Source organism: Sinocyclocheilus anshuiensis, unplaced genomic scaffold, assembly GCF_001515605.1.
Source record: "Sinocyclocheilus anshuiensis isolate Anshui unplaced genomic scaffold, SAMN03320099.WGS_v1.1 scaffold45, whole genome shotgun sequence".
Taxonomy (NCBI): Eukaryota; Metazoa; Chordata; class Actinopteri; order Cypriniformes; family Cyprinidae; genus Sinocyclocheilus; species Sinocyclocheilus anshuiensis.
The window spans coordinates 474,666-488,797 of record NW_015536467.1 but is presented as its reverse complement, the minus strand read 5'-3'; the positions used below and the strand labels follow the sequence as shown (position 1 = coordinate 488,797).

Sequence of the window (14,132 nt, the reverse complement as noted above, 5' to 3'; positions counted from 1 at the left end):
GGGGCGGGGCAGTACTGAAACACCGTCTAAGCTGTTCGCCAATCACAATGCACTGGGACAGCTAACCAATCACATCACATTTCGTTTTTCGGAAGGCGGGCCTTCATCAAACCCGGAACTAATCGAGCCGTTTGTGCCAGGCTGGGGAGAAAGGTATTGTAATAATGTAAATTATGTAAAAAATAATGCGTTTTTCGAACCACCAAGCATGAGCGCATGTTCTAGTACACCTCCAAAACAAATTCAAGACATTGTAAAAGAGCATAATAGGACCCCTTTAAATAAACTCTTGTCTTAGTTGTCTTGCGGCGCTTTTCTGTGTCACTTAGGACTTTTGACATTACATGAATGACTTCTAGGAATCTTGTTTCCTTAAAGAAAATTCTTAGAATTTGTTCTTAAGAATGTAGCGCCAGTGTTCCCTCCTGTAATTTGCCCTTTGACCCCTGATGTTTAACCCGATGCCCTCCTCTCTGCGGCAGGCGTGTTGTTCGTCTGCATCAAACTTGCAGCGCTGTGTGTTTTGCGGGTTTTGACAGCTCTGGAATGCAGGAATCACCTCTTCCAGGAACATCTGTGAGAAAAGTGCATTGCAGATGTCTGATTGATAAATGGCGCATGCATGTCAAATGTTTATGCAAAAATGACAAATGTACAGTTCACAAAACACACAGAGGTGAGAAGGGCCAATGTGGATGAGGGATATTGTTGGATACTAAATCTAAAACAAAATAAAATTGGTTTTCATTTCCATTTGGGAGATCCTTTTATCCAAAATGACTTTAAGTGCATTAAAGGAATGTGCTTGATCTTTGTGTTTACCCTGGGAATTGAACCCATGACCTGGTGTTGCTCACGCAGTTGAGCTCATAGACAAGAATTAAATAATGATTGCAAACTAAATGCCATGGCATAGCTATCAGTTGAGCTTGCAAACTGAAATAAGCAGAAATTAATTAATTAACGCAAAGTAATTGGAAAATCTAAATCTAATCTTGACTGATTTGACAGGGGATGGGATTGTGCACAGAGCGCATGAAGAACATTATGAGAAAGGTGCACGAAGTGCTTCGTATTAATGGATGGGGTAAAAAAAAAAAGTCTGATTCAGAGTCCAAGGATATTGTGCAAATTTGGTTTCCCCTTGCTTTTCTAAAATCTCTTAAGTTCAGCAGACTAATTTGTGAAGATTTCTGGAAATGTTATTTTGCTCTTCATGTTATTTACTTAAAGTCTGTACATAGTTTTCTGTGTTGAAGTATATTACTTTTCAATGTGTCAGTGCTACAATCCATTACATTTCGACATACAAAATAGTCATGATTTACAGTTCTGTTTGTTGGTGTTATTGGCATAGAAATTACATTACTTTTATCTAATTCTTAAAATAGGAATATAAATCCGAAATAGAAATGTTGAACAAAAGCTAAAATTTACTTAATCCAAGCTGAAATTTAATGTACTCTATTGTTGTTGGTTTTTTTTTTTGGGGGGGGGACATCTTTAAATGTCAGTAAGGACAATTATAAAGTTACAAAAGAGCTCTGTTTCAAATAAAAGCTCTTAAACTTTCCGTTCATTGAAGAATCTGGGGGGAAAAAATCAACTCCATAGAAATGTTAAGTGAACACGAGTAATGATGCTGAAAATTCATCTTTGCATCACAGGAATAAATTTCATTTTAAAATATATTTAAATAGAAAAGAGTTATTTGAACTTGTCATTTTAACTGTTTTTACTGTAATTTTGATCAAATAAATGCAGCCTTGGTGAGCAGAAGAAACATCTTTCAAAAACATTCAAGCTTACCAACCCCAAACGTTTGAACAGTAGTGATATTGAAATACAAGCTTTAGGAAAGCAGATCTGCAATCATCTTGATGTGTGCAGATGGAGTCATGTTGTTTTTATGTTTTGATGTGAAATGCTAAAGGGAACATTTTTGCTGATGTTCGTGCTGGCTTTCCAAATCAGATCCTGCAGCCCGTAATCCTCATATGACCGAATGCCAACTTTGAAGTACCAAACATGAGTACCAGACATGTTTTGTTTGTTTCATTCTCTTTGTGTCTCTTTCGTTCACAGGAATGGTCTTGGGCCGTCTAAGGAGGGGGAGGCGCAGTACTCCGTTGTGCACTGTACCGGCTACATCAAGGCCTGGCCACCAGCGGGTACTTACACAAACACAGTTGGTTCAAAGCCACTGAATGAGAGAGAAACATACAAATATGCAAACAAATACTCAGAAGTGGACCAGTGTATAAAAGTTGATCTAAAGCTAGTTTGTTCAGAAGGTACATGCAAATGAACTGTTTCCAAAAAAACATTCACTGAGTCATTTGCATCTCTGCATGCACTTTTGTTGTTAAATGCAACTTAATATCTTAATCAGGAGCAGCAGCATGTGTTTCGGTCAACATAAAAACTTTGACTTACAATCTGAAGCCTCACTTAACGCAATGAACATGTTTAATCTCCTTAAACACAAACAAATGCACAGAAGTGTACCAGTATTGAACTAACAAAAAGAAACCATTCAGTGAACCATGAAGTGAACTGTTTACAAAAAAAAGATTCACTGAATCATTTGCATTTCTGCATTTTGATGTTAAATGTAAAAAAAAAGAAGAAAGGAAATAGGTGTAGAAACAACTTTCACTAAGGAATTGCTAGTAAAATTAAAAACTATTACAAAGAAACACGGAATTAAACATGAAATTTTGAAATGGTAATTTAAAGTAATTTAAATGGTACTACAATAATTGTTTTTATTTGCAACTTCAAAAATCTTTTTTTATGCACTTAACAATAAGGTCCTATTACGTAACATCAGTGTATTAATGAACAATGAGCAACGCATTTTTACAGTATATAATAATCTTTGTTAATTAGTTATTAATACAAATTCTTTATTGTTTATTACGGTTTATGTTTTTAGTTCATGCTAATATGTTATTAAATGCAATAATGTATTAGCAAGTGGAACTTGTTATTGTTATTGATACATGTAAATTAGCTGGTTCCAAAAAAGATTAATTGAATCATTTGAATCACTGCATGTTTGACTTTAAATTGTCATCATTTATTTACCCTCATGTTGTTCCAAAGACATTGCATTTTGGTTAACCTTTGAAATACAAATTGAGACATTCTCAATGTCTGAGGATTTGAAAGTTGAGGTCACCCAAACTTAAAAGATCTGAAAAAAATTAAAAAGGCACCATAAAACGAATCCATATGAATCAAGTGATTTAATCCAAGTCTTGTGAACAGATACAATCACTTAATATGATGAACAGATTTAATGTATAAACACATATACACTATGTAGTGAAGACATATGGTAAACACTAGGGATGCACCGATACCACTTTTTCCAGTACTCGCCCAATACCGATACTTTTATTTTTGGTACTTGCCGATACCGAGTACCGATACCAATATTTTCATTGCATTTGTACATTTTTAAAATATTGGGTACAGAAACCAAAAGAGTATGTATAATGTTAGTTGGTTAACTTCATTTATCAAATAGATACAGTCAAACCAAAATTTATTCAGACACCTTCAACATTTCTCACATTATCACAGTTTATTCGCTATAGTTTAGAAAATGGTAATAAAATATGACAAGAACTCAGTTAAACTGTGTCAGAACAAATTCAGCTTGATAATGTCAGATAACTTATGTATGTAATGGATTACAATAAGCCAAAAATTATTCATACAGCTGTCAATATTTACACAACTATCAATACTTTGTCAGGTGACCCTTAGCCTTAATGACAGCATATAGTCTCCTGGGCATGCTGTCAACCAGGTTCATGCAAACCTGAACTTAAATTTTTTCCCAGACTCGGTCTGAATAATTTTCGGTCCCAAATTTGTAGTAATCACGCGATTTGCTGTAAAAATGCAGGGAACCACTCGCTATAAATCTCCTAACTGTGATATTTGAACTGTAACACTCATGAAGCAAGCAAAACGCGCAACGCTTGCACGTATTTGTACTGGTGCAGAATGAGAGGGACAAGTACAGTACAGCTTAGCGCATTTCACACAGGCTGCTAGTTTCACTTTCGCCAGAAAGTCGTGCATGCTTAAGGGTCATTTATTTTCACGTTTATAGTGAATGCCTCTATAAATTGTCTTATATTTACGATTTAGTTTTAATCCAAATGATGCGTGCTAAGTGAGCGAACATCAATAACGATCACACAACAGAAGTGCGCGCTCTCTCTCTCTCTCTCCCTCCCTCCCTACCATTAAGTAACTTGTGCATTGTTTTACTTACTTCTTTTTGACATATCCGAACGAACAACATACTTTCCAGTGATGTCTGTGAGAAAGGTATATTCACTCGACAAGCTCGCGCATCTGCGCCGCTGCGCACTCAATCCACTCATCGTGCTTTGCTTATCAGCTGGCGCAAATCAGCTATACAGGCATTAATACTGAATGTTTTATATTCATTGCATACATATACTTCGTAGACATCCTTAATCTCTAATAACTCCATTCTGCTGTCTGTTGTCAGTGTTTCTTTGTCTGAATATGGCACTTATCACATGCTGTGTGGTATCGACGTTTGGTATCGGGGCATTTTAACGAGTATGAGTACAGGAGCTCAGTATCGGGCCCGATACCGATACCAGTATCGGTGCATCCCTAGTAAACACCAAAGCTCATCCATGCGTCCTGTGCTCGTTGATTCTGGACCTCAGGCTTCATTAAAATCTTAATTTGTGTTTCAAAGACTAACCAACATCTTATGGGTTTTGAGCATCATGACAGTGATTAAATATCGACAGTTTTCATTTTTGGGTGAATTATCCCTTTAACTTACATTCAGCATCAACATGTACTGATGCAAATGATTCAGAGGAACCAGTAAATGTTTTCTATCAGTAACTTTTTACAACAAGGTTCCACTTGTTGATATTAATTAATTTTTTTTACTCAGTATCTGAGTAAAAATACGGAGTAGCAACATTATGGATGCATTTTGCTTAATGTAACCTTCAACTTGCATTCTGAAGTCTAATGGAACTAGTTGTTTGGAACATGTGTTTGAACTTCTTGAACTACCAGAACTCTGGAATTCGGTGTTAAATTCCGTTAGAATCCTTCAGTCCGCAGAACTGTCTGGAGTTTTGGATGACTCCCATATGACACCGGCACGCTAGATCCCCCCCGGCCTGTGATTCCTATTAGCACAACAGCATGTGTGCAGTGAGAAAGGAAGAAATGGACAGAGAATTGAGCAAACCTGAACTCAAAAACCTGAACTTTTAGCCTCATATCTTTACTGGAGGTTGTCCAAGTATCCTCCGAGCGCATCTCCAACATATGTGTGCGTCGTAAAAATTAATCGCACATGCTGGACATCCTGTTTGTTGCATAATGGCACAAAGTAAGGATACAAATAACCAGCAACGCTTGATTGTCAGCCATTATGGTGTCATACTGGAATGCGGTGATCTAAACGAAGACATCTTGTATCGTTTTCATCACGCTGAATGGTAATCAGTGCATTAACGGTTAGGAAGCGCTCTGGCCACACCAGATGGCCCTGATATGCATTATCGATCAGTTCCATAGCGTTTGCAAAACAAACACAAGTCTTTATGTGCTCTTTATTACTTTGATATGCGACCAAATGAATTCTGTCTGCTTGTATAATGTCAGTTTGTGCCAATTAAAGGCAGTAAATTAATTCAAACCATCGGTGCATCTGTCCGTAGTATACAGCCTGTTTGCAGAGAAGTTTTTTTCCCCTGAATGTGTAATTTATGCCGTGATATATATACCGTTCCTGTTTATTTGTAGCACAGAGTCATTAGTTTTGCGAACTAGTGTTCCCTGCACAGCCATGCGCCGCTGATGAATTGAGTTGTATTTTACTTGAGGTGACAGTTTGCAGTGTGAACGTGGGAACAGACCATGAAATAATGACAATGAGACAATAAATTGACCAGATGTCTCTCTATTCTGTATTTATATTATTCTGTACTGCATATATTTGCTGGATGTATGAAAAGAAATATACAGAACGACAAGTGTTGAGTCTTATGAAGCGATTCTTTAAATGAATTGGTCAAAAAGACTCAAAAGTTACTGGTTTGAATCAGTTTAACCTTGAGAAGTCAGTCTGCAATAGAGTGAAAGAGTTTTTCAGTGGCCTTGTTTCCGGGTGTATTTTTCTCATTCATTTTTCCCATAGGGCTTTATAAAAACATTTTTGTTAAATAGTTATGAACCAAACCAACCATTTACTAGGTGAATAGCAACATTATAAACCTTGAATTGAAGCAAAAAAAGTATTCAAAAACCAGACAAAAAGACAAAGGTACAAGACTGTATACAAGCTTTCATAAAGGAAGGGAAAGAACTACAATCCCATGAAGCATTGTGAATGACATCGATAGAAATGATGGAAAAATATAAAATCTATTAATTTAAAAATGTTGATTTTATATATAGGGAATCAATATATTTTATGTTAATGCAAAATAAGTAGTTTGAGGGAATAGGAAAAAGTGTTCTTTTGGCGTGTTTTGCTTGACACAGTTCTTTGATTGGTAGAGATATCGCTGCAGAATCATGGGTAATGTAGTTTTTCACCAGGAATTCAGCTGTTACACATGATTCTGTAAATAAGTTGAAATGATGTGGGCTGATGGCTTCAATTTCTGAGATCAGAGTAGGTCTGTTTTTAAAAGTTATCTTTCAAAATAAATTCCTCTATGGAGAAAATGAATAGGATATTTTACTTCTGGGACTGTTGCACTTTAATGGCTGAGCAAGCTAATAGCCCCACCCCTCACTCACATGATTGGTTGAGCCAATTTTTTTTGTATTGTAAAACATATTTTAAGGATAAAGTAAGTTGAAAATAACGTAATCTAATATGCAAAATTTATAATAAAAACAATTCTGTTGAAAACAGATACAGCTTTTTATAGCAGTTCTTATAAATTGTGAGAGTCTACCATTTCTTTTATTTTCTATTTCTCATTTGTTTTTTCTCTTCTTTGAGTCATTCACAAAGATCATTGTATGCTGAAAAGCTTTTTAGCCGCCAACCATAATGAGGTCAAGGCAAAGAAGGAAGTGCGTCAACGAGAAATCGTTAATGTAATTAAAAAGAGAGTAAATGCTTCATGTTCCTGCTTAAACTCCAGGACAGGAATCGCTCCTCCGCCCTGATTCCCATCTGCCTGACTTCATGTCCCGTATACTCCACATAAACACGGCACGACAACGTCCAGGAACAATAACCGCTTTGCTACTGGTTTTAGACGACTAAAATAAATCATTATGCATGAACAAACTCCTGATGAGTCAGGGAGACGTGGACAAAAATATTGAGAAGATGCTATTAGTGGGATCGAAAGCACGTTTTTGCGCAAAGATTCCCAAACAGGTCTTTGTGTACTGTTGCAACAGAGCGTCTCATTAGAAAATGATGTAGGAATAAACATGTCAGTCATCGGGATCTCCACATGTTTTCAGTCTGCTGTTCGGACAAATGACTGTTCTTGTGTCTTTTCCAGGCATGACCATTCCGGATGAAGACACGGAAGCAGGTCAAACCAGCAAATACTGCTTGGTTGCGATTGGAAGACTGCAGGTATGTCTGGATCTCTGATGTATATGGCAACAAAATTGGCAACTGCATGACAACATGCTTGCAACTCCTTGGAGCATTATAGCAACTGTATAGTAACATTTGAGCAACCAAGCAGAACACCTTAGAAACTGCATGGCAACATTCTAACAGCTAGAGCACCCTAGCAACTTCATGGCAACATTCTAACAACTAGAACACCTTAGCAACTGCATGGCAACATTCTAACAACTTAAACGCCTTAGCAACTGCATAGCTACATTCTAACAACTAGAACACCCTAGCAACTGCATGGCTACATTTTAACAGCTAGAACACCCTAGCAACTGCATGGCTACATTTTAACAGCTAGAACACCCTAGCAACTGCATGGCTACATTTGAACGACTAGAACACCTTAGAAACTGCATGGCAACATTCTAACAGCTAGAGCACCCTAGCAACTTCATGGCAACAACATTCTACCAACTAGAACACCTTAGCAACTGCATGGCAACATTCTAACAACTTAAACGCCTTAGCAACTGCATAGCTACATTATAACAACTAGAACACCCTAGCAACTGCATGGCTACATTTGAACGACTAGAACACCTTAGAAACTGCATGGCAACATTCTAACAGCTAGGGCACCCTAGCAACTTCATGGCAACAACATTCTACCAACTAGAACACCTTAGCAACCGCATGGCAACATTCTAACAACTATAACACCTTAGAAACTACATGGCAACATTCTAACAGCTAGAGCACCCTAGCAACTTCATGGCAACATTCTAACAACTAGAACACCTTAGCAACTGCATGGCAACATTCTAACAACTTGAACACCTTAGCAACCGCATGGCAATATTCTAACAACTATAACACCCTAGCAACTGCATGGTAACATTCTACCAACTATCTTATTTACTTAAAAAACACCCTAGTAACCGCATGGCAACATTCTGACAACTAGAACACCCTAGCAACTGCATGGCTACATTTTAACAGCTAGAACACCCTAGCAACTGCATGGCTACATTTGAACGACTAGAACACCTTAGAAACTGCATGGCAACATTCTAACAGCTAGAGCACCCTAGCAACTTCATGGCAACAACATTCTACCAACTAGAACACCTTAGCAACTGCATGGCAACATTCTAACAACTTAAACGCCTTAGCAACTGCATAGCTACATTCTAACAACTAGAACACCCTAGCAACTGCATGGCTACATTTTAACAGCTAGAACACCCTAGCAACTGCATGGCTACATTTGAACGACTAGAACACCTTAGAAACTGCATGGCAACATTCTAACAGCTAGAGCACCCTAGCAACTTCATGGCAACAACATTCTACCAACTAGAACACCTTAGCAACTGCATGGCAACATTCTAACAAGTAGAACATCCTAGCAACCACAAAGCAACATTCTAACAACTAGACCATCTTAGCAACTGCATGGCAACATTCTAAAAACTAGAACATCCTAGTAACCTCATGGCAGCATTCTAAAAACTAGAACACCCTAGCAACTAGAACTCCCTAGTTAACTGCATGGCAACATTCTAACAACTAGAACACTCTAGTAAGCTCGTTACAACATTCTAAAAACTAGAACTCCCTAGTAACTGCATGGCAACATTCTAACAACTAAAACACCCTAGCAACCACAAAGCAACATTCTAAGAACTAGAACATCCAAGTAACCTCATGGCAACATTCTAATAACTAGAACATTCTAGCAACTGCATGGCAACATTCTAACATCTAGAACACCTTAGTAACTGCATGGCAACATTCTAACAACTAGACCATCCTAGCAAATGCATGGCAACATTCTAACAACTAGAACATCCTAGTAACCTCATGGCAGCATTCTAAAAACTAGAACACCCTAGCAACTGCATGGCAACATTCTAACAAGTAGAACATCCTAGCAACCACAAAGCAACATTCTAACAACTAGAACACCTTAGCAACTGCATGGCAACATTCTAACAACTTAAACGCCTTAGCAACTGCATAGCTACATTATAACAACTAGAACACCCTAGCAACTGCATGGCTACATTTGAACGACTAGAACACCTTAGAAACTGCATGGCAACATTCTAACAGCTAGGGCACCCTAGCAACTTCATGGCAACAACATTCTACCAACTAGAACACCTTAGCAACCGCATGGCAACATTCTAACAACTATAACACCTTAGAAACTACATGGCAACATTCTAACAGCTAGAGCACCCTAGCAACTTCATGGCAACATTCTAACAACTAGAACACCTTAGCAACTGCATGGCAACATTCTAACAACTTGAACACCTTAGCAACCGCATGGCAATATTCTAACAACTATAACACCCTAGCAACTGCATGGTAACATTCTACCAACTATCTTATTTACTTAAAAAACACCCTAGTAACCGCATGGCAACATTCTGACAACTAGAACACCCTAGCAACTGCATGGCAATATTCTAACAACGAAACACCCTAGTAACCACATGGCAACATTCTAACAATGAAACACCCTAGTAACCGCATGGCAATATTCTAACTACTAGAACACCTTAGCAACTGCATGGCAACATTCTAACAACTATAACAACCTAGCAACTGCATGGCAACATTCTAGCAGCTATCTTTTTTTTTACTTAAAAAAACACCATAGTAACTGCATGGCAACATTCTAACAACTTGAACAACTTAGCAACCGCATGGCAACATTCTAACGACAAAACACCCTAGTAACCGCATGGCAACATTCTAAAAAAAAAAAATATCTTTCTTTTTTTATTTACTTAAAAATCACCCTAGTAATGGCAGCATTCTAACAACTAGAACACCCTAGCAACCGCATGGCAACATTCTAACAACTACAATGCCTTAGAAACCACATGGCAACATTCTAACAACTAAAACACCTTAGCAACCACATAGCAACAGGCTAGTAACCATTCAGAACACCCTAGCAACTGCATAGCAACATATTAGTAAGCTTCCTCAACACCCTAGTGGACATAACGTTAAAACCACTGCATAGCAACCTCCTAGCAAGAACCCACATCTCCTGGAGTTGTTGTGCACATGCAGGCAAACTCTGGACAGAAGATGTATTAGGATATGTTGAACCTGTCCTTTACCTTAACTTAATCATATTTCTTGTCACATATTTCTGGGAACTTAATTCATCTATCATTATAAAAAAGTACCTTGTCGGCTCTCGAATAACAAACTCACTGCAGAAACTATTACAACTTCTGCAACTTTTGGATACTTAATGTTTCAAAATGTGTCTAGTTCATGTCTTTTTGATATGTCTAGCATTTAAATGTGATTTTTATTCAATAAATACCTTCCCACATCTTAATGTGCATAGACAGTTGTAACTAATTCTTCCACAATCCCATGATAGCGCGGAACTACAAAACATGCATCTATTTGTTTGAGCATCCTGACTATCTGTTTGTGTAAAAATCCCTTTATCTCGTCTCTCAGGTGACCAGCTCACCAGTTTCCATGGATATGAACGGACTCTCTGTGCCGACGGAGTTCCTTTCCCGCCACAACTCAGATGGCATCATCACTTTTGTGGACCCTCGTTGCATCAACGTGATTGGCTATCAGCCTCAGGTCAGTTTCACTGAATGCGCAGCTTTATATTAAATGTGCTATATGTAATTTTTTAAACTGTACTACAGCATAAAATTTCCATAATATGTTTGCAGATATTTAGGAAACATGCTAAGTTCACAAACGTGTTTCTTCGAAAAACAATGCTACAGACAGTTATTCTACTTTGAAATGTTCATTCCATGTCGGAATGTCTGTTTTTGTTTTTGTCTGTGTGATTCCACTGCCAATTTAACCAATAGTATTTCGACACCCCGGGTTGCCAGTTGTCAGAAAACACAGCATATTGCAGCCATGGAAATTAACTGGGTCAGAAATTGTGACGAAAAAAGCCTCAGCATCCATTTAAAGATCTCTATGACCAAAGGCATATTAAAATGCAGATAGATCAACTCATCAGCTTACAGTGTAAGGCTTGTCGCCTTCCGTTGTCAGTTGCTCTCATTCATGTTGCGTGTCCTCAATCTGGCAACCCATTTGAGCCTCGAGTCTGAGGAGGAGGGGTGGGAGAAATGATTCTCTCCAATATTTTGTGTTTAGACTCCAGTATCCATTTCTACCGACATCTGTCAATATTACATACTGCACCTTTAATGCACAGTAGCTAAAACAATGTATTGATGATATTTATGCCCTGTTTGTTTAGTTCAGATATGACTTCAATCACAGATTCATGACAAGTCAGGCAGGCTGTTTTCTGAATAATAGAGAATATGGAGGTTTATTCTTGAAATAGTCAACATTTTCCAGTTATTATTCATTATGACCCTGATGCTGTCTGTGCTCTGTTTAACAAGTACAAAGAGTTTGTATGAATCAAGCGTTCATATGACTGTTCCTTTTCTTGGGTTTGAACAGGATCTTCTTGGCAAAGACATTTTGGAGTTCTGCCACCCGGAGGACCAGAGCCACCTCCGAGAGAGCTTCCAACAGGTACACCAACAAAAGCAAACCCAACCGCCAGGACTGATCCAGTCCTACACACATTCATCAGCACCGTGATCCTGTAGGAAAGAAACATCATAAATGAGATCTCTCGATGTTCTTTTCAAGAAGAAATAAGGGCTAATTGAGTCTACTAGGGCTGGATTCACAAAACATTCTTAAGAATAATATTCTTCTTTTATAAATTAAGAATCATCATATAATCAGATGATGCCATTTTCTTCTTAATAAAAAAAAAAAAGATTTTTAAGGAAATATTTGAGATGCACATCCCTAAAATAAATGCAACAATTCCTGTCGAGCTAGTCATGGCAAAAATAATGTGCACACGTATTGTTATTTGTATTGTAATGTGCAGGCAGTGCAAAATGCAGCATTTGAAGTGATCAGTGAATTTTCATCAAAAATCGCCATGTAGTCAGGCTATTTTTCAAGAATTGTAATTGGGAATATGTGTACGAACTTCCTACAACTTTTTAATAAATCTAGCATAATAAAGACGAAGCACAAATGAATGCAACAGACAGATTCTTTAAAAATAACCATTAAAAATTGCAGTGCATTAGAACATGCAACGTCATGTACAGTGCCTTGCGAAAGTATTCATACCCCATTCATTTTTTCACATTTTGTTATGTTGCTGCCTTATGTTAAACTGCTTTAAATTACTTTTTTTCCACATCAATCTACACTCCATACACCATACTGACAAAGCAAAAACAGAATTGTCACTACTTCGTAAATTTATTAAAAATAAAAAAACTGAAATAAGTACATTGCATAAGTATTCAACTAAATATTTCGCTGAAGCACCTTTACAGTCTCAAGTCTTTTTTTGTTTAATGCGACAATCTTTGATCATCATCATTTGGCAATTATCTGCCATTCTTCTCCTCACCTCTTCACCTCTCAAGCTCTGTCAGGTTGGATGGGAGCAAATGCACATTTTCAAGTTTCTCCAGAATTATTTGATTGGGTTCAAGCTCAGGCTCTGGCTGGGCCACTCAAGGACATTCACAGAGTTGTCTGTAAGCCACTCTTGCTGTGTGCTTAAGGTCATTGTCCTGTTGGAAGGTGAACTTTCTGCTCAGTCTGAGGTTCTGAATTCCAAGTGTGTTTTCATGTGTCTTCACTGAGGAGAAGATTGAGTCTGGCCACTCCGACATAAAGCCCAGATCGTTGGAGTGTTGCAGTGATATTTATCCTTCTCTAGATTTCTCCCATCTGCATATATGATTAGGGGTGCTCCGATTGATCGGCTACCGATCACTATCGGATGATAATTGCTTTGGATGATTGATCGGCGGTCTCTAAAAAGGCCGATCTCAAAAAACCGATCTCAAGCTGATGACGCTGCCATGAGAAGGTTTGGCACGACATGCAGCGGCACCGTCTCAGTCTCTGTCCTGCGCGGGTGAAATAATTATAATGCTGAAGGTAAGGTACTCGCCTTCATATTTCTTCATTAAATAACTTATAAAGTAATTTGAAAACCTTGTGTGAGACGTAATTTCACAAACAGCGTGAGTGAATCACCACGCTCTCACTCTTTCTCTCTCAAAATACGCAAATGGCTTCAAATCACCACACATCGCGTCTGCACTATAAGCGAGCTGCACGCTGCACAGCTGACACAGGAATTGTCACTTGCACTATCGAGGCAGTGTCACATCGTCACTAAAGTTTATAAATTGCATTACATTTTAATTCTTGCCAGTGTTTAACCATTCAGCGCTCGCGTGTTCTCCTGGAGACCGTGCGCTCATGCACACTCGCAGCGCACACACATAATGCCAGGTTCACATTACTCCGTTTGCAGTGTGAATGTGGTGCGTATTTTTTCCGCGCTCATGTGAACGGATTAAAGCGTTCACTGCACACGGTTGCTGTCCGGCAGCGCGTCTGCAGCAGTGCAGAGATAGTTTCCGCC

At 38.2% G+C, this 14,132-nt stretch overlaps 1 protein-coding gene across 1 annotated transcript in view; it reads left to right on the top strand.

Moving 5' to 3' along the window:
* LOC107692692 (aryl hydrocarbon receptor nuclear translocator 2) overlaps positions 1-14,132 on the top strand; it is a 98,224-nt gene that overhangs the window by 43,677 nt on the left and 40,415 nt on the right. Inside the window, exons 9-12 of the mRNA XM_016491888.1 lie at positions 2,086-2,171; positions 7,557-7,633; positions 11,123-11,257; positions 12,116-12,190. Of these exons, the coding sequence (XP_016347374.1) occupies positions 2,086-2,171; positions 7,557-7,633; positions 11,123-11,257; positions 12,116-12,190 (373 nt within the window). The remainder of the gene's footprint in view (positions 1-2,085; positions 2,172-7,556; positions 7,634-11,122; positions 11,258-12,115; positions 12,191-14,132) is intronic.